The sequence below is a fragment of the Pleurodeles waltl genome, chromosome 9 (genome assembly GCF_031143425.1).
Source record: "Pleurodeles waltl isolate 20211129_DDA chromosome 9, aPleWal1.hap1.20221129, whole genome shotgun sequence".
NCBI classification, from domain to species: domain Eukaryota; kingdom Metazoa; phylum Chordata; class Amphibia; order Caudata; family Salamandridae; genus Pleurodeles; species Pleurodeles waltl.
Window position 1 is genome coordinate 339,286,229 of NC_090448.1, and position 24,845 is coordinate 339,311,073.

The 24,845-nt window shown below is 44.9% G+C and overlaps 1 protein-coding gene across 2 annotated transcripts in view; it reads right to left on the reverse strand.

The window, feature by feature from the left end:
* LOC138259273 (galectin-4-like) overlaps positions 1-24,845 on the reverse strand; it is a 142,087-nt gene that overhangs the window by 54,921 nt on the left and 62,321 nt on the right. Inside the window, exons 5-7 of one of the 2 annotated variants that reach the window (XM_069206886.1) lie at positions 14,192-14,233; positions 6,220-6,261; positions 1,140-1,181 (exon numbers count right to left, since the gene is read on the reverse strand). In XM_069206886.1, coding sequence (XP_069062987.1) covers positions 1,140-1,181; positions 6,220-6,261; positions 14,192-14,233 — 126 coding nt within the window. The remainder of the gene's footprint in view (positions 1-1,139; positions 1,182-6,219; positions 6,262-14,191; positions 14,234-24,845) is intronic. The other variant, XM_069206887.1, reaches the window with a different exon arrangement.

Sequence of the window (24,845 nt, forward strand, 5' to 3'; positions counted from 1 at the left end):
ACATAATATGGCGGTCCGGACTGCCATGCCAGTGGTGGTAATTACCGCCACCGCCGGCATGGCGGTCCGGGCCGCCATGTTCATAATGACCGCCTATGAGTGTGAAGATGGCTTGCAGTTTATTTTGGTATGCAAAGTATGGGAATATGTGACGTAGTGTTTTCATTGTGTAGAAGGCACATTTTGTGATGTTGTGATGTTTGTGATGTTGCTCACATGCACTATCAAGAACAGGTCTGAAACAATGGTTACTGCGAGGTTTCTAAGTTCTCTTGATGTTAGAGGGGCATAATCTCTGTCTTAGCAGTAATGACCTTTTCATTGTTATTCATCATCCATGTGTTTATGGCATGAAGGAAGTCATAAAGTTGTGAATTGTAGAGGTCTTCCGGGCTATCCTTTTTAAAATGATTCAGATGTCATCTGCATAGTTATAACACATGAGATTGTATGATTTAATCTGATTAGGTACATGGATTCGTTAGATGTTGAATAACAGAGAGGATATGATGGCCCCCTGAGGAATACCACAGTGTTGTATGAGAAAGTGATGTGGATGGTGGTAGGTACACTACACTTTATCTGTCTGTGAGATAGGTAGTAATCAATTTTAGAGCATTTTCAAGGATTCTGAGATCGTGGAGTCTCTGTAGTAGAGTGTGATGATGGGTGTGTGTGGTTAATGGTTACTGCCTGTATGCAGTTGAGCTGCCACGGCTTATGTTAGTTTAGCCTGTTTTGATAGCACGTTTACATTCCTGAGGTAGCTCTGTCAGTGTCATTTTGCATCCATTCTGTCACTGACTGCCTGCTGCTTTCTGATATCTGCCTGTATGTGAGTATTTGTGTAGTGTGTGTCTGTGTTTGTGTGCACGCATGAGCATCCCAACATATGTGTATCTATGTGTGTGTGTCTGTGTGCACGCATGAGCATGCCAGCATATGTGTATCTATGTGTGTGTGCCTGTGTTTGTGTGCACCCATGAGCATGCCAGCATATGTGTATCTATGTGTGTGTGTGTGTGTGTGTGTGTGTGTGCGTGTGTGTGTCGGTGTCTGAGTACACGCATGAGCATGTCATCTATGTGTATCTATGTGTGTGTGTGTGTATTCCTTGTAGATTTTTGCTCTTGACTTACGGACATTTCTGCTGGATTGTATGCACTGCCTGGCATCATTCCCTGAAAAAGAATCACAATGTGAGAAACAAACACAATTTTAGGTGACATTGAGTTTTTAGGCATATCCACTGCCACTCCCCATCAGTTCTTCCCCCACCTATGCCCAGCGCTCTCCCATTTTTTCAACCTTCAGGATTCCCTCCGAATATCTCATTGCCCTTCAAAATGCAAATGAAAGTATAGTTTGATTTTTGTTTTACTTCTATGGTTTAATTTTATTTATGGAAGACTTTTGTTACCATATCACAAACATTGCTCACATCAACTATGCATTAATGGACAGGAAGAGTATGTGGCAGTATCCAAACAGCCTATTATAAGGACGATTAAATAGTATGAGACATACAGATTGGGATATCTGTTATCTGCTGCGTAATGTACTCCTATATGTGCTGTTCTCCCATCCCTGCCAGTTAGTGTTCTAAAATGGAAGCAGTTTGAAAGAAACAACTCTTACAGTAAGAATGTGTGCAGACACAAAGGTTGTGATTTGCAAAATGCAGTTTGAGACCGACTGTGAGAAGTCATGAAAAGACTGTACCTCTCCTCCTTCTGAGTTACTCAGGGTGGCTCCTCCATTAGGGTGGAGGAGCGTCGCACCCCCCCACCCCAGCCGCAACAGCTCTCACTCCCCTCAGTGCGCATGTATGTTTGGCTGGTCGTCCAAACACACATGCGCAATAGGCTCTCTCCAGCCGGGTAACACAGTTGCTGGGCTGGAGAGAGCCTGCACAGGCTTCCAGTCTGCCTGGGAGGGCCATGGCTGGGCGCTCCCTGCCAATCCTGGTGCTGCTCTGAGCAGAGTCAGGGTTGGTCGCAGGGCAGGCTGGGAGCCTGTGCCTGCAGCCAGCAGAGAAGCGAATGGAACGGAGCAGCGCGGTGATGGCGGTACGTGTTATTTTTTAAATTTAATTTGTATTTACCTCCCTCCACCCCCGGGTGGGCAGCCCCGCCTCTTCTGCTCGCTGCAAGCCGCTACTGGAGTTACTATGACATCTATCAATGCTTTGCGACCTCAATTGTGGCTAAAAACCATTTGTGGAGTACCGATATGTCAAAACAGGTGTTAGCCATTTGCAAAATCAAAGCTATCCAGGACGGACATTTTTCAGTTTCGGGATGTCAGCTGATGGCGTCAGGGGAGGAGATAGTGGGTCAGGAGAAAGCTGCATGCTTCCCTGAATTACAATTTTTATTTTTGAAAGCAGCCCCTTTCAATTTTGCAATTACATATATGGAAGACTGCTCTCCCTCGCAGGTGTCAATCCTTGCATTTGCTTTCATTCCAAAGGAGTCACAAAATAAATCTTGCATTGAATATCCTAAAGAGGTAGGAGTTAGTGTGACTCACTGTGACTGGTGGGTTTGAGCCAGAGGTTCCCAATCTGTGCGCCGTGGCACCCTGGTGCGCCTCCAAAACTACCCAGGGGCGCCACGACGTGAATCCTCAATATTCTGAGTGCAATTTATTTCGTTTTTCAAGCTGGCTTTCAAACATGTTTTGCTAAGATGAAACTCCCTCTAGTACCACTAGATGGCAGTGCGACATGCAAAATAGCACAGGAATTGCTCCTATCTGTCAGAACAGTTAACACAAATTTTGAGCAATGCAGAAATAAAAACAGAGGCACATTTTGGACTTTAGTATGTACGATGTCACTTTTAAGGAAATTATGGTATTGTTTTAATAATATATTTTATTTAATCCTGAAGGGCACTGTTTTTAGTCTTGTTAATGTTAGTTGGTGGGAAGATGTTTTAACATCTCTTGTAGTGTATGAATAAGTTCTTATAACTATGATAGTATGGAACATGTTTCATGCATAAATGTGTTTTTACTTTTTTGATATGGTGTTATGTGGACCTCCATCAGAGTTTTGTACCATAATAAAAACTGAATTGACACGAACTGTGACACACGACTATAGTGAGAAGGAATCAGAGACTGCAGACAAATACTGAGGTCTGAGACAGGAGAGTGCAATGACTCCATCAGACGCTAGAAGAGACATAATCAGAGTTAAGATAATGGTGGCTGCTGGAACATTTAGTAAAGTACTTGAAAGTGAAATATAGTAGAGCTGATTAGTGGAGCTGCATTCTTATATATCAAAAGTAGCTTCTTGATTACTAGAATGACTTGAAAGAGAGCTCCCTGTGCTGGAGGCAATTTTTAAGGAACAAAACATAGTTTTAAAGAAAATCATTATGCACATCACTATGCTGAAGAGCATTGTTTCTGTCTTAACCAATGAAAGTTTTTATTTTTATTAAACAACTGTTATATTTTTATTTTATTTTGCTACATCCATGATTATAATACCTTCATAGTTCCTACCAAGTATTTTTGAGGGAACAAAATGGAAGAACTCCACAGGCCGGGCTTACAAGCCCCCCACCCCTCTCGTCAAAACAAAAATAACACAGTGGGGAGCCGCAGCCAACTGCCAATAGGTCAAGGGAGCCACGGGTCGAAAAAGTTTGGGGACCACTGCTGTAGGGGAATGAATGGGGGTGAACTGCGCGAGGTGACAACATGCTATAAAACACCACTGCCGCCTGGTGGACAACCCGGGAAAATCACATCCATTGTTCATGGAGCCAGTCTAGTTAGGAAACGGCATGACAGTAACCACTATTTAAAAAAAGCTAATTTAGATAGAGGTTCTTTGAGATGGATTGTAGTTGGGAATATTGAATCCCCAATATCGACGGGACAGAAAATCGTTTTAACAACATTGAGGGACATGATATCGAACGGTAAGTGCACAGTGGGAGGTAATGATTTACTATTCTAAACCCCACATCTACGTACCTTTGAGATATATATATAACCAAGGGTTGTACATGTGGAGTTAAGTGTAGAAAATGTATAGTAACTTACCTTTCTATATTCCATCTTTTGATATTGTTGTAACTATATTCTGTTCCGTCGAGATTCAGATCTCAACATTCCCAGCCTACTACACCTTTGGGATGAGGGTGGGAGAAAAGGGCAAGAAATAGCAAGTGACATTCATTTGCTCTGAGAAGAACCTATGGCTAGGTCTTTGCTTAGGCTCTACACCTGTTCACGGTCTTTTACATCTCTAGAGAGATCATGCCCGAAATACCTATAATATCAAACTTTACACTCAACACAAAGTCAGGCCCTCAGGTCAAGCATTGCAACATTGATTGTTCAATACAGCTTCAAACGAAAATCTCATAGATGGCAACAGTCAGAACTTTAGGCACGCAGCTACGGGAGCCAGTGAGCCATCACCTGGTGTCCCTCAAGAGAAACCTGATATCCAGCCTCTTTATAGTGGTCTACTCCTTATGGTAGGTACTGGTGGAGCACTCCCTCCTCTAACTAGAAGAAAGGGCATCTTTTAGGCATTGTCTCTATCAGCAGATACTGTACTGCCACCCTGCAGCTATCAGTTGTAAGCCACCAGGCGACACCTCATGAAAAACCCACCTGAAGGTGCTAGTGCTATGAAGAGGGGACATGTTACATGTCACCTCTTTACAAACCACTATAATAATAACAATAATATATTGAATGCAGCAACAGGAAGGAGATTCTAAGTAGATAGTTGCCCTTTTGAAATTAGAATGGTAACGTCTAGACATTAGGACTGGCTGAAATACCTGATTTGGAACAATGCTTGAACTTTAGGATAGAGTCTATTAAAGCTCTTACAGTAGACAATGACACAGTTTGTTCTTTATTTTTTAAACTATTGACCTCCAATCGACTTTATGTTTCTTTGTGGTGTTCTTAAAACAAGCACGTTTGCTTTAATTTCACGGAGTTTCAACAGTAAGCCAATAAAGGAACTATAACAAAGTTGAAACGTTTTGAAACACATAGGGTAAAACGCTTAGAACATTGGCCATTGCTGTTGCATTTCTGGCAGACAACAGAGCAAATACAATTCAGACTGGCCATCTGGAGTTGTAGACACCAGAGTCAAAGCAGACATTATACCTGTTATTGAGTGCCAGTGGCCACAATTGGCCACTACCAGTCACTATAAACACAACCCAATATGTTCCAGCAAAGAAAGTTGAAATTTGTGTCCTCGCTCGCCACCTTTGCTCTATCTCCCAAGAGGTATGTGGAAGGAGTTTGGAGGCCAGTAATGTCCTTCCAGAATCAGCAGGTAATTTACACCAGACTTTTACTGGTGTGAAAGTCTGCATGTTTTTACACAGTGGAAAAATAAAGTCCTTGACACCTCTCATTCACCCCTACCATTGAGAAGCAATCCGATGCCCCGGGGAGAAAGGGCAGGGGCTGGTGACTGTAGTTTGTTGCCAGAGGGTAAATAACTGTGAGTTCCCAATAGTAACAAGCATTGGCAACGCCAATTGGTCTGACATTAGCTGCCACCCTTTTGTCTTTATCCATACTTTTTTGTTTTTTTCATTGTTTTTGCAGAGCTTTATTGTTGAGGAAGGTGCAGGGCCCTCATCAATCTAAGAAAACATTGACTAAAAGCAAACATATTTTTGGTCTCAAAATGCACACATTGTCAAGACAGTACCTGGAATTAAAGGAAACTACTTTGTGTGTGGTGGATGTGTTCCTAGTAAAAGGGCAGACTGCTGTCACTCACAGCAAAGTTGGCCAATGACTGAAGTGAGCTGGTCCACTGCCCCCTGCTGTATGCTGTAGTGAGAGAAAGCAAACATGAATGACAAAATACCGGACCAATGGATGAAGGTGACTGGCTGAAAGCCCCTATATGTAGGTTATACACACAATTGTAGTAAAATCAAAATGTTTTGGCTAATGCCAGACCTACAAAAATAGAAAGTGACTTCTCCCTTGTCTGCACTTCCCACATTGGCTCAAAATAAAAACAATATCCTTCCAGTCGTACACTATACATAATGTAGCGTGCTGCCCATGTAGGCAATCACTTTGGCATCCTACGTAGGTGACAGAAAGAGCTATATAAATGCTGCAGTACAATAACATACAGATGACATGGTCATTTGGCTACTAGTCTTGCCACTGAATAATTATGGGCAATTGGCTACTTACAGGAGCATTTCCAGGTTGATATCCAGACATCCCTATGTCACCCTGCAAAAGAAGAGAACAGCATTGTGAAGAAAATGTCCAGAAGCACTTTATGACCATGTGTATAATATCAATCAGCATTTATAAGCCGCACAGTAAAATGCACCTCATAACCTAAAACGATTTAAAAAAACAAAGAATAATATAGCCGCTAAGTTTCTAAGACTGCATGCTGCAATTCCTATGTCAATCTTCATGTGCGGTTGTCTGTCTGTAGGTGTTTGGTCACCGTCTCTATCCATCTAGTCTGTCACTACCTTTGTGCATCTGCTTGGTTGTTGCTTTTTCAGCACTGTCCAGTGACCGTCTGTGTGCAACCTTGTCTGTGTCTCTTTTGACATCTCTGAAGCTGCCTGTTTACCTCTCCCCTTTTGCTGCCAGCATGTGCTTCATCTTCTACTGCTTTCTGCTGCTTCACAGGCAAAACTTCTGTGCATTTTCACTTTTGTTGCATGTTTGCAGCTGCTCTAACACTCCATCTATGTAGCTACTTGTGGGCGAGGTTGGGGAATTTGGGCAAAGTGACATAGATTGCCCTGGATGTTGATTGTAGTGTCCAAGTGGACTGTCCGATGAAGTGTTCAGGCTTGTGTAAGGCTTTTGGTTGGAGAGGACCATCAGTTTGTTGCTCAATTATCCCATCTATGAGTGAATGTGTTGTCCACTGTGAAGGTTGCTTGAGAAAGAATTCCTGGAAATTGCTTTGAGAGGTGCTCCTGATCGTAAGGAAAATGTATTCTGATGGTGTGATGACCCAGACCACCCACGGGGGTTTGAGAGATTATTGTTAGTAGTGACTGGTTCATAAAGCATTTGAACGGAATGGCCGGCCTTGTTTCAATGCAAGTAAGCAGTCAGATGAGCCAGTAGGCTCCGGAGGACCAGTAAAATCAGGATAACAAAGGGATCCGCTTAAGTCTAGGAGATTTTAGTGGCAGGTCAGAAAATGGAACAGGGATGGATTGCCCTGTTGCTGCCTGGGTGTTCAAGCACCCCTTTACTCCCTCTGACAGTCATGCTGCCATTGCTGGTGTGCAGGCCAGTTTGTGCCAGCATGTGGCCTACATGGCATTGCAGTTGTGTAGCTCAGATATCTTCGTCAGTGCCTTAGTTCAAGCCCCGGCCACTGCCTTTCTGCTACTATTGCGCGGCATCTGCCCATATTCCGGTGTCAGATCCCTTTTTCGAGCTTTCTTCTTTTGTGTGGCTACTTTGTGACTCTGTATGTGTGAATGTAAAGTCATTGCCCAGGGCACAAGGTGGACTGCTTTTAGCTGTTCAGTCAGTTATTGCTGGAAACGTCTATTGGATAGGTCTGCATGGGCTGGCCTCAAAAGCAAAATGTAGTATTGGAAGGAAGGTTCCTTCAGAATTTCTTCCGAATTCTCCAGGCAATACTTCAAAACATGTTTTGGGGCAACAAATACATTCTCGCTAAGACATTAGTGACTGGCACCTTGAGAATGTTTTTTACTCGCATGAAGGGCATATCATTGTGGTCTTTCCCATCTTTGACAGGGACAGTTTGCCCTGCTTTGCATTAGATGTTCTGCCAAGCCTCGTGCTCTTTGCTTTTGGTGCTGATATTTCGACACAGGGTTAGACAATTTTTTACATTTTCATCATTTTTTGTATAGGATCGATATTTTCTCATTGCTTTATGTAATCTTTAAGGATTGTTTTTCCCTTCCAATCATGGGCTAAGATTTATTTTCCTTCTAAATTAACTTATTGTTCATATTTAAAAAGATACGCTACTTGGACCCCTCTTATAGTCATAGTAAGCTTTAAAGTGGCCAGTAGTACACAACAGTTTCTAAAATTCATGTTTGTAGCATGTGAACAGGGTCGGATGAGATCACAATCAGGCCCAGGCACTCTCAAAAAAAGTGGACCACATGCCCGGATCGTTCTCTTCATAGAACACCATCTGATTAGTCTCACCGGAGTAACTTTTTAGAGAAATGTTTGGTAAATTAAATATTTAAAACTTATAGAGCCAGTGACATTGTTATAACTAAAAGCACTGCATTTTGGCCAGACTGGCGAGGAGAATTGAAATGGCGTAAAGGCCATAACACTAGGGTTGCCACTTGGACGGTATTTTAATGTCCTGGGCACAGTAGAAACTGAACAAGTCACCCAAATCAGGAATTTTTCCCCCGACCAGTATTTACTTTCAATAGTAAAAATAAGGCAAAAACATGGTTACGCTAAACAAAGGCAGAAAAGCCATTTTAAACAGGACTAGTGACTTTTTTAATATAACAATGCTCTTTAATTACCATGTTCGGACCTTTGCAAAATCTGTCCGGTTATTTCTTTTTAGTATAACTTTTTCTTTTTTAGTTTAAGGTAGGAACAATGGGCCAGTTCTGGGCAGTTACAGCAAGTAGTGGGCATCCTCGTGATCAGGCTTAGGGCAAGGCATTCGCCCTTTGTCTGGGGGAAGGGGGTGCATTTTCTATTAGCTTGACTTAAGAGTTGAAGCACAAACACACACAATACACACATATATATATTCACTGAAAAAAACAAAGGTTACATTGACATTATAGTTAGGAAATTGAATAAAAAAAAACATAGAAATTCACTTAAAAAAAAAAGGTTATAGGTACGTTATAGTTAGGCTCACATTTTTAATATACCAAACAATAGAAATTCACCTATTATAGTAAGAGTTATCTTAAGTAACTATAACACGTGCCCTAAGGTAACTATAACTTGTAACTACAATTTTTTTAATGTAAAGTAATTTTCATTACTATACGTTAATCCAACAACCAGTGACGGCAGTTGGCCGCAGGACCTGGCCTGCAGCCAGTCCCTGCAGCCAACACCCCACCAAGTGAGAGCAAACCTCTATGTCTCAGGGGTAGGCAACCCAGGACATAGGAGGACCCGGCCCAGGGGGGTGGCGGTCCTGAGGCGATTATTGGCTCAACAAGGGGGGGCAGCACGGCCCCCTCCAACGAGCGTTGCCCCATGGAGGTGGTGGTCCCCAGGGCCCACAGTTCCGCAACGGACCCACTTCACTCATTTATTATACCTCCGGGGAAGTAGGAGTCCCCGGGGCTGTGGAGGGAATGGGTGGCCCCGCTATGGTTTTCATAAGTGCCCCAGGGAGGTGGCGGTCCTTAAGGCTGCGGGCGGACTGCACTCCCCCGCACTGTATTTGATAAGTGCCCCTGCGAGGTGGTGGTGTCTGGGGAAGGGGGGGCAGCGTGGCCCGGGCACTGTATTTGATAAGTGCCCTGAGGAGGTGGTGGTCCCGGGAGCTTCGGGGGCGATATAATTGCCCAGGGGCTGCAGTTAAAGCAAGCGCTGGATCTTCAGATCCGCTGCAACTCCCAGCAAATCTTTTTTTTTTGTAATGCTTTTTTTGCCCTAGGGGTGCTCACTGGGACCCCAGCACCAGAGCTAAGGGATCAGAGTGTCCCTACTCTGGCCCCTTTTGTTTTTTTCATTTTGTTTCTAGCACTTGGCTGAGGCTGAGTCCCAACATGGCGGCTGACACTTCCTTGTTGAAGTGTTGGAAGGCAATCAGATCTCAGCACAAGATCGGTACGGTTTGTGTGGCCTTTACATCCCTATATAGACACATTAGTTTTTTCTTTAACTACTAAAAAACTACTGAATGGATTTACACCAAATAACAAAAAGGTAGCTTTCTGGACCAAGAGCTACCTTTCTGGCAAACTTGATGTGATTCTGTCCAGTGGTTCAGGCGCTATCGATGTTCAAAATCCCTATTGAAAAATGATTGGGGAAAAAGTGTTTTGGGACCACCCCCCTTTTTCTTGACCCCGCTTGAAGGATCACCCCAAAACATTCCATACAGCAGCTCACAGGAGCAGCACATTTTTTGGGAAAGTTTCACGAAGATTTGTCAACCGGCACCAATGATATAGACAAGTAAAAAAAGTTTTTTTGCTTTTTCAATAGGAACTAGGCCCTACCTAAGTATAACTACCTTGTGGTGACGCTACTAGGTTTTATACACACACACACACACATATATATATATATTTTATTTTTTTCACTGAAAAAAACAAAGGTTACAGGGACATTATAGTTAGGCTCACATTTTAAATGCACAAAACCATAGAAATTCACCTGTTATAGATAGAGTTATCTCAAATAACTATAAGTCGTGCCCTAAGGTAATTATAACTCAGGCCCCTGCCATGCACAGTTTTTTCGTCAAAAATGTTACTGCAAATATTACATTGATATTATCAATGATGTTATCAAAGATGTCATGAATGCCGTAATTTGTGGGGTAATTAGCAGTGCTTGGCAAGGACGCGCATTATAGTTACCTTAGGGCACAAGTTATAGTTACTTGAGATAACTCTAACAGGTTAATTTCTATGGTTTTGTATATTTAACATATGACCCTAAGTATAACGTCCCTGTAACCTTTGTTTTTTTTAGGTGAATTTCTATGTTCTTTTCAATTCTATTTCCTAAGTATAACATCCCTGTGACCTCTGTTTTTTTCAGTGAATTTCTATGATTTTTTTAAGGTAAAGTAATTTTCATTACTATACGTTAATCCATCCACTGCTGTGCACGGCTGTGGCCAGGCCCTGCAGCCAACCCTGTATAACCACCCAACCTTGCGCCGTGCACAGCCGAAGGCCGTGCATGGTGGGGTTGGCTGCTGGGCTTGGCCTGCAGCCATCCCCTACGGCCAACCCCTCTAACCATTCAACCCCATGCTGCGCACGGCCTTTGGCCATGCGCAGTGGGATCTGGCCGCAGGTCAAGATGGCCCCTTCCCTTGGTCGATCTCTGCCCCGGGGCCTGATCCCCTGGTGCCCGGCCTAAACATTTTTTTTTTGGGAGTGGGGTCATGAGGTGCCCCATCCTGGGCAGACATTGCTCCTGGGGACCCCATCACCAGGGCCTGGCCTTAACATTTTATTTTCTGGGGTGCAGAAGAAGGCCATGTGGCCCCTCTCCCCAGGCTGATCTCGGCCCCAGGGATCCCATCCCCGGGGGCCCAGCCATGTCACCTGGGGCACCCAGTCACCACGATTGGGTACTGTGGGGGGAGCTTGAAGGCCCCATGGTACCAGCCACCTCCACACCTCCTGGGGGAGCCAGCATTGCTGTCACAGACAGGAAGTTGCTAAACATGCTACTCCCTGTCTGTGAGAGCAATAATTTCCTCTGTTTCCCTGCCTGCATCTCTGGCAGAAGGGAAACAGAGGAAAGCACCAGTTCCAGCAAGTGAGAGCTGTTTGAAAGCTCTCACTTGCTGGAACCGGAATGTTTGCTCTGACTTGGCGGGAGCTGTCAAAGCTCCACCCAATTCAGAGCAAACAGCTATGTCCCAGGGTAGAGCACCCTGGGACATAGAAAGAGCTGGCCCTGTGGGGAGGTGGTCCCCAAGGCCATCATTGGTTCCTCAAGGGGAACGGCGCAGCCCCCCTCCAACTTATACAGCCTTGGGAGGTGGTGGTCCCCGGGGCCATCATTGGCTCCTCAAGGGGAACGGCGCAGCCCCCCTCCAACTTATACAGCCTTGGGAGGTGGTGGTACCCGGGGCTGGGGGTCCATGACACACCCCCTATCTTATTTAAATTTAGCCCCGGGGAGGTGGTGGTCCCTGAGGCTCTGGGGTGGGGGCAGGTAGCCCCCCCTCCTTTCATTAAGATATCAGCCCAGGAGAGGTGGTAGTTCCTGGGGCTGCGGGGAGCTGGTGTCCACCTGCATTTGAATAGACATTAGCCCCAGGGAGGTGGCAGTCCCTGGGGCTGCAGGGGGCCAGGGCGACCCCCCTGCTTTTGATTAAATATTAGTCCCGGGGAGGTGGCAATCCCAGGGCTTGCGGGGGTCCGGTTGGCACCCCTGAATTTGTATAGACATTAGACCCAGGGAGGTGGCGGCCCCCGGGGCTGCAGAGGAGCCAGGTGCCCCCCGTACTTGATTAAACTTTAGCTCTGGGGAGGTGGAGGTCCCTGGGGCTCTGGGGGGAAGCCAGGCAGCCCTCCCCGAATTTTATTAAGATATCAGCCCTGAGGAATTGGCTGTCCCCAAGGCTGCTGGGTAGGCTGGGTGCCCCCCGCATTTGACTAAACATCAGGTCGGGGAGGTGGAGGTCCACGGGGCTGGAGGCGGGCGAGGCAACCACCCCTGATTTGATTAAACATTAGCCCTGGGAGGTGGCTGTCCCTGGGTATGTGGGGGGCGGTCAGGTAGACCCCTGCATTTCATTAAGGTATCAGCCCTGGGGAGGTGAAAGTCCCAGGGCTGCTGGGGAGCTGACCCACCCCCTGCATTTCATTAAGATATTAACCCCCGGTAGGAGTTGTTCCCCAGGGCTGTGGGGGACTGGGCTGCTCCCTGCATTCAAAATTTACATGCCCCTGGGACCTGGCCTACATGAAGGCTGCATTTAAAGCAATCACGGGAGACCACACTTATTTTTTGCATATCCACCAAGACTCTCCGGCATTTTTTTTAAAAAAAATGCTTTTTTTACCCCAGCACCACAGCCAAGGGGTCAGGGTGTCCCTACCATGGTCCCTTTTCTTTGTTTTAATCTTTTTTTTCTGGGACTCGGCTGAAACTGAGTCTCAAGATGGCTGCCAACACTTCCTGGTTGAAGGGTTGGCAGTCAATCAGAGCTCTGCATTTCCCTGCACAAGCTTGTTATTATTCACAAATCCTTTAGATATCTAAATTTATTTTTCTTTTAGTATCTCAAAAACTACTGAGCGGATTTACAGCAAATAATAAAAAGCACTCTTTCTGTACCAAGACCTACCTTTCTGCCAAATTTGGTGTAATTCTGACCAGCGGTTCGGGCTGTAATCGTGTCTAAAATCCTTATAGGAATTATAATGGGAAACACTTTTTTTACCCCGACCCACTTTTTCTTGTCCCCCGCTTGACGGATCACCTGAAACTTCCCATGAACAACAAGATTCTCGGGAACACTTTAAAAAAAGATTTTGTGAAGATTCGTCAAACGGCGCCAAAGATATAGGCAAGTCAAAAAACACTTTTTCAATGGAAACATGGTTGTAGCTATAACTACCTGCTGAAGAGCCGGGCTTGAGAAACCTAAGTGCGCATGTATGTTTGCCCGGCCTCAGACGGCTGGCCAAACACACATGTGCACTTAGGTGCACTCTCCCCTCCTTCCCCCTCCCACCTGCCATCGCCCAGGCCTGCCCCTCCCTGCACTGCTGGCTGTGCCAGAAGCATAAAAATAAAATGATAGCAAACTATTGTTTTATATTTCTGCTTCTGGCACAGCCAGTGGGGTGATGCTCCTTCGCCATAGCAAAGGAGCTGCCCCTGGTTGCCTCCCCCTTACCTCTGCTGCACTGCATCAACAAAAGCATTAAGCTTTTTCCCAGTGCTACACAATATCGGCAAAAAGTTTTGGCAAAGCTAGTAGGTCAACTGGGTGAGACATATTGTTTTTGTTTGTTGAATTTTTGCTGCTGCAGTTGTGCGCTGCATACGGCTGCTTTGCCCTGGCCTTCATGGAGCTTCTCTGACTGTACAAGTGTTCTGTATGTTCAGGTCCCCCGATCTGTCAGTGCCCAAAACTCTATGCCATGCAGGTGAAAGCATTTTACACATGTGCACCAAGATGCTGGTGTCTTTACTCTCTCTATTTGCTATGGGTTCAGCAAGGCTGATTAACAAATGCTTTCCTCAAATAATGGAGGGTGAGAATCAGAATATTGAATAATTGGGTATTTCTATGCCTTTCCTGTGGAACAGCATAGAAATACAGGCACTGCCAGGAGGCCTGGACATTGGAAGGTTAGAACACAAGCATGTGGCTGCTCGGTCACTAGCTGTAACTATCTTGAGTTTGCTGTGCGCTCTTGCAACTTGAATGCTTGTGGTTCCTAAGTAGCCTCCACTGCCCTTACTGTCCTTAAAGGTTTTTGCTAGTACTTACTGGCACGCCTGCTGGATTGTATGAAGGATCTGGCATCATTCCCTGAAAAACAAAGCAAAACCACAATTGAAGAAACAAACCACCACCAGTCCACATATTTGTCTTTCAACTGCCACCCCTGTGAATACTTCCTCAACTTTGTGACTTGCTCTCCGTTTCTTCTCTGCCACCCTCCGACCATCTGGAATCCCTCAGACAATGCATTCGTCTCCTTGTACCCCACTTCTCTTTGGAAAAATGGTATTCCTTGCAATGGATTTGAAAGACAAATGATTGTAATTTTTTATTATTTGGAAGTCCTGATTTACACATGGTTGCAAGGCAATGGTGTTTGTAGTTCTAGAAAATATTTGTTGCCATCCCCATAGACTGTACTCGAGTCAAATGCGAGGCACAGGATAACAAGGATGTGTGGGTGTTTCTGTGTTCTCTACTATTAGGCACTAGGGGGTATTCTTATAATTTTTGGTGTAAAACTGCACTAAAGCAGTTTTGCATCAAAAGGTTTTGCACCGGCTTGCACCATTCTTGAGCGCCAGCTGGGCACCATATTTATGGAATGGTGCAGGCCAGCGCAAAGGGTAGGCTAGCGCAAACAAATGACGTTAACCGGGTGGGGGTGGCGGTATCGGAGAAGGGGGTTTTACACCAAAAAATTACGTTAGGCAGGTTAGAGTAAATAAAAATGACTCTAACCAGCCTAGTGTCATTTTCTGACGCAAAACCATCCATACCTCATGACTCCTGTCTTAGGAAAGACAGGAGTCATGCTAAGACAGGAGTCATGCCCACCACCGCAGTGGCCAGCACGGGGGACCAAGGTCCCCTGGAGATGGCCCTTGCACCCAGTGCCATGCAGGGGGGCCAATTTCAGGGCCCTCAATGGCACTTTAAAAAATAAAATAAAATACTTACCTGTACTTACCTGTACTTACCTATACTTTCCTGGGATGGGGTCCCCCATCCTCCGCTGTCCCTCTGGTGTGGGTGGGGGTGTCCGTGGGGCCTGGGGAAAGCACCTGTGGGCTTATTCCATGGTGTTTCACCATGGAAATAGGCCCACAGGTCACCTAACGCCAGACCAGACCCAGGTGTTAAATAATGGCGCAAAGCAAGCTTGGCCCCATTATTTGACCCCTCCTCCCCTGTGCGTGATTTTAGCCTAGCTGATGAAGGGTGATACCCTGAAACCTGTCCTAGGATGCTTGTTTCTGGTCAAGGGAGGACTTTGCTTGGCAGTTCGGGCTGGACTGTTCCCATGAGGAACAGGGTCAAGACTGATTTGCATATGACTGGGTCCAAACTGGGGTGGCGTGGTGAGCACAAAAACGATGGATTAAACCCAGATCTTTTGTGACTGGGGGTGAATGTTTGCATTGCTCAGCATTCCGTCCCTCATCTGTTATTTTTACATAGTTCAACTTAGCCACCATTGTTCACTTAACATACTGTTTTCAATGTGAATTAAGGTAACCATTCTTGTTGACTACAACATTTACAAAAGTTTGCAAAAGTACTGAAATAGATTAGTTCACTAGCTTTTAACAAACACGCCTTAATGATTTACAAATCCTTGAGTAATCTCCAGTATACTAAAAAATATGATTTGCTACCTTGCCTTATTCAGAAACAAATAATGCATTTATATACTGACTTCATTTTTAATTTGTTTTGTAACAAAACATCTCATTTGTTGAGTTTCAATACTCTCGAGATGTTTTAGGTGGTGTTACTGTGTACCTGTGGGATCATCAACTTATATTTAAACCTTTGTTTTTTATTTAGAAAATGTATATCAGCGCTTGTGATTGATTTAGTACTAGCTTGAACCGTTTTTGCTGTTTTATTGCACTGTGTTCCTATTGGTCATCTCAGTGATGCTTGCTCTGTCAATCTAAGAAAATGGAAGGCTGTTATGCCTGGTTGGATTCCAACCAGTGGCATAGACTCTGGGAGTATTGGTGCGGGGGACAATGCAGTACCCCCAAAAATATCCATGCTGGAGGTCAGGTGATTGAGCAGTAAAGATGCCTTTTGTTTTTAGGGTCGAGCCTGCAAGTGCACGCACTAGTGCATGCCTCTCACGTGTGAGACTATGTTATGTACAGTAAAGGGCTTGGAGCCCGCCTGTCACTTGCCATTTGTTGGTACGAGTGCCACTCTTCTTTACAGCCTCTTAGTTCGTCACTGCAGGCCTGGAATAATTTCCGTGCCTCTGTGTAGAGCAAGGGACTAAGCACTGATTGATTCAACTGAATCAGTGCCCATCTGCTCCTCCCGAGGTGACTGAGGTATTATTTTGTTCTTTTTAACTTCTAGAGACCTGCAAACAGAAGGCTTGTGACTGGAAAAAACATATCCAGTAGACAAACAGAACTGCAAAGTTTTAATTTTTATAGCTAACTTTTTTTATTATGCCAAGTCATCTTTTCTCATTTTGCACTCATGTTTTCCTTTGTTTTTGCTTGTGGGTGCTGTTCTCAAAAGATGATGATTATCTCGTTCTAGATATTGCCAAGATACATTGTTTATTTATTATATGTAATTTCTGAAAGGATGCTTTAACATATAATTGTGCAGTACGCCCCGATCCGTTCCATTACAATCTGCCCCACTACAATCCCCACCTCACCACACACCAATCCACCTCACCCCAATCCAATCCACTCCAATCTGATCCACCCCACTCCAATCTGATCCATCCTACTCCAAACTGATCCACCACACCTAAATCTTATTCACCCCACTCCTGTCCACTCCAACCCAATCCACCCCACGCCACCCCAATCCAATCCACCCCACCCCACTCCAATCCAATTCAACTCCTCCAGTCCACCCCATTTCAATCCAGCCCACCCCACTCCAATCCACCCCCCTGTACACCAATCTACCCCACTCTCTTCCAATCCATCCTACCCCATCTGAGTTCAGTCCACTGCAATCCAATCCATCCGGCCTACCCCACTCAACTCAACCCCACTCCAGTCCCATCCACCCCACACCAATCCAATCAATTCCACTCCAATCTAACCCACTTCAATACACCCCAATCCAATCCATCCAAGTTCAGTCTACCCCACTCCAATCCGTTCACCCCACCTCAATGCAGTCCACCCCACTCCACCACACCCCATTCCAATCCAACCCACCCCACCCCACCCAACTGTAATACAATCCATTCCACTGCAGCCCACCACACTCCAATCCAATCCATTCCATCCCATTTCAATCCACCTTGCTCCAATCCACCCTACTCACCCCCACTCTACTCCAAACCACCCCACTCTACTTACATCCAATCCACCCTTCTCCGATCCATCGAGCCAACCCCATCCTACTCCAATCTAATCCACCCCACTCCCATCTAATCCACTCCAGTCCAAACCACCCCACTCCAATCCAGTGAACCCAATCTGCCCCCATCCACCCCACTCCAGTCCAATCTAATCCACCCCATCCCGCCCCACTTCACCCCACCCAACTCCAATCCAATCCACTCCACTCCAGTCCAGTCCACCCTACCCCAGCCCTATCACGCCATTCCAAAACACCTACTCAATCCAATCTGTCCCACCACACTCGAATCCACCCCAATCAAATCCTCCTCACCCCAAGTCAGTCAACCCCACCCCATTCCGATCCAATCCACCCCACTCCAATCCATCCTACTCCACTTCACTCAATTCACTCACTCTACCAGTCCAACCAACCCCACGGTACTTCACCGTACTATACCTCAATCCACTCCACCCCACTAAACCTCAATCCACTCCAACCTACTCCACCCAATTCACCCCCACTCCACTCTATGGCACAATCCGCCACCTAACCACTTAACTCTACGCACTTCTACTCATCTCTACAGCACTCTACTCCCTCTACTCCACTATTTGAGACTCCAACAAATGTGCTCTACAACACTCTACTCCCCCACTCCACTCTGTCACTCCACGTCAATAACGTCTAGCCATGTTGGACAGCAGCCATGGAAAAACACATTACCAAAGCCAGTAGCTCTTGTATAGGCAAGACCTATTGGCTTTGCCAATGCTTGTTATCTTGTTGCATTGCTGAGAGTTCAAAGACAGAAGTCAAACATCAGGCTTTCGACGAATTGCTGCTTACTCTTTTACCATGGCATTGGTGTTTACTTATCTTTATCTGATAGAAAATGAGAGGATTTTTTTAAAGTGAACTGTGCCACAACCTTGGTGGGGTAGAGGCAGTTTGAAAGAAAAAGCTGTAGGATGTTAGTTTTTTTTGGAACACACAAAATGTAAATACCTGTAAATGAACTTTACAAATATATTAGCAATTTAGGAGCTTTTTCTGACTGCAAAGTGACAGTATTTTTTAAAGTGAACTTTTCCACACCCTAGAGATTGAAAGAAAAAGCTGTAAGGTGTTAATTCTTTTTCAAAAGCACGAAATGTAAATACCAGTAAATGAACTGTACAAATATATCACCAGTTAGGAAATCACAGGTGATGCATAATTCTAAAGTGTAACAGAAACAGAGGATTAAAACACATCTATACACTTTACTTAGTGATGCACAAAGTATAAGTAGTCACTGAAAGCTGATTTCCACAATCATCCTTTCTGTGCCACATAGTTTTATCAGTAAAACTGCATGTCTGTGCAAATTAAGTGGCCATTTCAATGGAAGAGTGCTGTATGTAAATGACAGTGCGATACTACACCATAATATATTTGCAACATAGTGCTCCAAAGACACCACCAGCTACATGCCACAATCTTACCATGCTCCTGCTGAATGGGTGTGGTTAATTTATTACACTTTATGTAGCCCCTGGCATTTTGCAATCCATATGACGTTAGTGATGCAATTTTGAAGGCAGCACCCCGACTCTGAAAATTGTTCCAGCACCACTGATCACAGGTCCCTGCAGCGAGCACACTGCAGGGCACACTTCACTAGGGACACATGCAATATAATATGCAGTGAGTAGACTAATTAATTCAACATTCTTTATTTGCAGCATTTATTTTGTTCCGTTGTCGTTTAATTTTGCATTTATATAGTACTCATGTTACAAAAGGCTACTACGTGTGTTCTAATGTCATGCACATTCTTTGTTTCTGTCCTGTTTCTCCCTTTTAATAGCATTGAACTAAGAGCTGCATTTGCCTTTTTTGTTGCCACAGACTTTCATCCCAGCTCACTTAAAAAAGTCCAGGAGACTGGGTATTTTTGTGCAGATAAAGCAAAGACATATTATGAGCTTGGCCCAATGCATGGATCGACTATCTGGTCAGACAAAATTGCTGATTTTTAATTTATGTCTTTAAAGAGGATTACTGGAAAGTGGATTGCCACGGATTTTACGAAGTGGCCATAATACCTAAATTAAAGCACATGGGGTCTAAGTAAGACAGCGCTGGCGGGGCACAACTGATTGTTGCATGGTTTTGGCCTACTAAGAACGAGTGTGACATTGGGATATTTCGTTTTTTGCAGTGCAACACACGATATGAAAAGAGTGTTGCTGTGACCACCTACATAAGAGGCATTGAGATTGTGATACGGTTTCATACACACTTCTTTACAGGTGGGTACTCATATGCGCACAATGAATGAGCGCACAAATTGTGCATGTTATGGGTTGACTTATCCACACTGTGCCCCACCTTGTTAGCTCCAAGACGATTCTGCAGGAATCTGGGACCCCCCACCTTGTCATCACTGAAAGCCATTGACCCCTGCCTACATAATTTCGATGACCTGAACCATAAAACAATACACAAATGATGAAATGTGTATTTATTTCGCAAGCATATATAAAAAAAAATCACAATTTTGATGGGAAGGTTGGAGCTTTTCTAATTCAATTAAGGCGACCTATTGGCCATACCATATTCTGTTTGATGCACTTGCATTGTTCCATAAATCTGTCTGAGGATATCATCTTAAATTTTCGCCTCGAGTTTTCAAAAGTTTTCAATTTTACATATTGCTTCGGTATTTACATACGCTTTATTATTCTGTTAATGTTATATCATTTTCAAAGCAGTCACAGATCTCGTGAGAAGGTTTCACGGACCCCTAGTAGTCGCGGACCAAAGTTAAGAACCGCTGGTTTACGAGGCAGACACAAATGCTACATTCTTCCAAGAAGAGCACACATCCTGCTAACTTGCCTCATGTTGGCACAGGGCTGTTCACAAGACTTCAGAACTCCTCCCCAAACGCCCCCCCCCCCGAGGACTCTGCATCCTAGAAGGAACTCTGAACCAACCAACAGCACTCTGTTGTGTATGACAAGGTTTTTCTGGTAATACATACATGTTACATACAAACCAGGACAAACGCTGAGAGAATACATGGAGATTAGTTTATGAAGAAAATAAACTACCTAATTCAGAAAATCAATATACCTCCAATTGTTCCTGGGCACCCTTTTCTATTGCCAAAAATCACCACCAACCCACAGCCTGTTCTAATTCTATTCCCCCACCACTAGAGCTGTGCTCCAGACTTGCCTCTTTCTTCCAGAGGATAAATATCAAAGGAATGAGCCCTTCTCTCCAAAGCCCCTCATCAACTCGCCTAGTATCAAAACACTGTTCCTGAACCTAAGAACTCCCTTATGCTGGAAAGACTCTCAGAACTATCCTTTCAGGATAGGCTTGGTCTTATCCACAGTATCAGGACCAGATCCCATTTGGACCCCTCTCCAGCTCATCCATTCTCTCTTGGGGAAGATGATTTAGGACCAGCATTAAGATATTTATACAACCTTTCTCTAAGATTGTGGATGTTATGGGTTGACTTATACACATTGTGCCCCACCATGTTAACTCCAACACAAGGGGTGATCATGATCATGGTGTTATTGTTTTTCGCTCGACTCACAAACGTACATTAAGTGCACGTTGATGGAGGACTGACACTCGCACGCAGCTGTCCATCACAACAATATTAAGGTGAACTGGCTATCTAGGGACTGGCTATCTAGGCCTTTGCACACCAGTGTTGACCTGTACACTGTGCGGCCATGATTTGAATATCATGTGTTGGTACTATAGTGAGCAACTATACCTCATTGGTGATTGGCGGCGGAAATAGTACCTTTGGTGATTGACCATAGATTCACTAATGATCTAAGTACATGTTGTCTGAATTTGTCAAAGGTATATTTCAGATTGATTGTGGTGCATCCGTGGAGCAGACTGAACGTTGGACAAGTACTCACAATTGGTGAGTGTTTTGGAGACCTTGAGATCTTGCAATATGGTCTGATATATCTGCAGATGAGGTACAACTGGACTGATGATTGGTTCTAGGTTTTTATCTCCATTTATATGCAGGGTCTGAGCCAGGTGACTTAGGGCCAGATGTACGAAATCCCGGGTTTGCGACTCGCAAATTGCAAGTCTGAGCGACTCACAATTTGCGAGTCGCAAACCCGGATGCAGGATGGTATCCCTGACACCACCTGCGAGTCGCAAGGGGGTCGCAAAGGCCCACCTCATTAATATGAATGCGGTGGGTCGCAATTTGCGACCCCCTTCCGAGTCGCAGCACTCACAGGGATGGTGGCCCGCTGGAGACAGCAGACCACCATGTCTGTGACTGCTTTTTCAATAAAGCAGTTTTTTTTTGTAATGCAGCCCGTTTTCCTTAAAGGAAAACGAGTTGCAATACAAACGTAAATATTTAACGTTTTTGTTTCATTTTTTCAGAGCAGGCAGTGGTCCACAGGACCACTGCCTGCTCTGAAAAAATGTTTTCTGGGCCATTCACAAAGGGGAAGGGGTCCAATGGGGACCCCTTCCCTTTTGCGAATGGGTTACCACCAGTGTGACACTGGTGGTAACTGCGAATTGCTTTGCCACCACAGTTGCGGTCACAGAGCAATTCTGCATCGCGATGCGAATCGCAAATAGGAAGGGGAACACCCCTTCCTATTTGCGACACGCATTCACATTTTACGAGTCGGTAACCAGGTTACCGACTCGCAAAATGGGAATGGGCATCGCGACGTGCTTTTTGCATGTCGCAAACAGCGAAATTCGCTGTTTGCGCCATGCAAAAAGTTTCCTACATCTGGCCCTTAGTCCCTAAAAGACCCCTTCATTCATTTAGGGTCAAAACACCAACATTTTCCCCCTTTGGTTCCCAGATTCAATGTGACCAATAGAGATTTTGGCTTGATCCACAACATCCTAAAGTAATGAATAAAATTAGGGGCTTTGTACAGAGTCTTACGTATGGGTTATATGTATTTTTTCACCTACCTAACTACTGCTTCATCTGCACTTTTGTTCTTTGTCGCACTGACTACTGCATATAATCTGTGTAATAGATAACAGGAACAGGCAGGGGCGGCTCTTCCGTGAGAGCGGAGGAGTGTTGCCCCTCTAAAAAAAAATCCCTCAGAGCTGAAAAATAAAATGGTAATAAAGTTTATTTATTACCATTTTATTTTTCAGTAGCTCATCCTGAACCAAGTGTCAGGACGGGACAGGGCAGTAACTGCTGACTGGCAGCAGCAGGGAGAACTGCACTTTAATTTAAAGTGCACCTGTCCCTTTGGCCTATCGTCTTGCCATGGCCTGCCTAACATGCACACTTTAAACTTATCTAACCCAGCTGTCTTAAGAAAGCTGGGTTAGAGAAAACACAGGCCTTCAGCGCCCTTCTGAGTGCTGGGACAGGCCACTCCCACCAATCCCAGCACTGCTCTCGTGCTGTCTAACAGCATGAGAGCAGCGCCAGGATTGGTTAGTGTAGTTTCCTGGTTCCGCATTGGAGAGGAGAGGAGTATGACGTGAGGACAGCATGAAGGTAAGTGCCTTTTTAAAAAAAATGTTTATTATTGTACCCCCGCCCACCACTGTAAATGCAAGCCAGCCGCCACTGATAACAGGAACCCTCTCAGTCTCATGTTTTCTTTGTGTATAATTCAAGTAATAGGTAATTATTGGATTATTAGAATAATACATTGACTAGTGGACTCTCCTAACAGGTTGTAGCGTGTATCACATATTGAATGAACCCCAGGTCACACAGTACACATAGTAAACATTGACCCTGGTGCCCATGGGCATATAGGGCTGTCCTTGTGATATATTACAGATAAAGCAAATAGGCAGAGAGGGTGGATAACCCATTGAAGGCACTGAACAAACTGAAGTTTGTCATGTTATATATGCCCTGGGAGGGTCAGGGACTAACTACCCTGCTTCTACGCTGTCTAAAACACATTTCAGGTTCCTCCAGTCAACTTCCAACTTTCATACTGTCTTATATTTTTTTAAGGTTCCCTCTTTTTGTTTGCATGTTTTTTGGCTTTGGGGCACTTTACCTGAGGACCAGTTGTATTTATTTTTTTAGGTAGGTGGAGATCAAAATGTTGAATCGACTCCAGGACTCAAACCTACTTCACCTTTTCCAAAGTCTGCAGGTCGAACCTTAAAGCCACACCCTCTGCCTGTATAGCTTTCTGATACCCACTGGGGTTGTGTGGTAGATACACCAAATATTTGAGAACATCATTTGCTTGGCCACCCATGTTAATTTACCCTAATTTTAGGTCCTTTTAGTAAAAAGCTGAACAAATTGGTAGTTTCGGGTCACAAAATTAGTTTTAAGTTCCTTTTTTGCAGTACTTCGTTTGTCCTCATGCTTTGGGATTCCCAGATCAGAGCAACACGCTTTCTTACAAATTCCACATCCACATAGTTTGCTGTCGACTGTGGAGGATATGTAATTTACTTTATTGTGTTCAGTTGCACACGCCAGGTCTGGCAGGGATCTGGCTCGTGTTGAACGAGAAGATTGTATTGCTTTTGCTAGTGATAGAAGAAGACTGTGTGTACCTTGGACGTCCCTATTATTGAACGCTGGGCTTTTATCAGCCTTCTTATCTTACAATCTTATCAGCATGCTTAACCTAGTCCAAAGTAAATACTTGCTCTAACGTGGGGATTACCCGTATGTTAACCAGGGGTGGAATGGCTACTGAACTTTGGCTCTGGGCTAATTGTTATGCAGTATTTGTTTTCTTCACACAGTTACAGTAACCATCAATCAATCAATCACTGCATTTGTAAAGCGTGCTACATACCTGTGAGGGTCTCAAGGCTCTGGGGAGGGGGGTGCTTCTGGTCGAAGAGCCAGGTCTTGAGGAGTCTTCTGAAGGCCAGCAGGTCCTGGGTCTGTCGTAGGATGGTGGGGAGAGTGTTCCAGGTCTTGGCGGCGAGGTAGGAGAAGGATCTGCCGCCGCCGGTGGTTTTTCGGATGCAGGGGACTGTGGCGAGGGCGAGGTTGGCTGAGCGGAGGCTTCGGGTGGGGGTGTGGAAGCTGAGTCGGTTGTTGAGGTAGGTGGGTCCGGTGTTGTGCAGTGCTTTGTGTGCGTGGATCAGGAGCTTGAAGGTGATCCTTTTGTTGACGGGGAGCCAGTGCAGGCCTCTCAGGTGGAGTGTGATGTGGCTGCGGCGGGGGACATCGAGGATGAGTCGGGCCGAGGCGTTCTGGATACGTTGGAGTCATCTCAGGAGCTTGTTTGTAATTCCTGAGTAGAGGGCGTTCCCGTAGTTGAGTCTGTTGGTGATGAGGGCCTGGGTAAAAAAATTTCTCGTGTCGAGGGGGATCCATTTGAAGATCCTGCGAAGCATATGGAGGGTG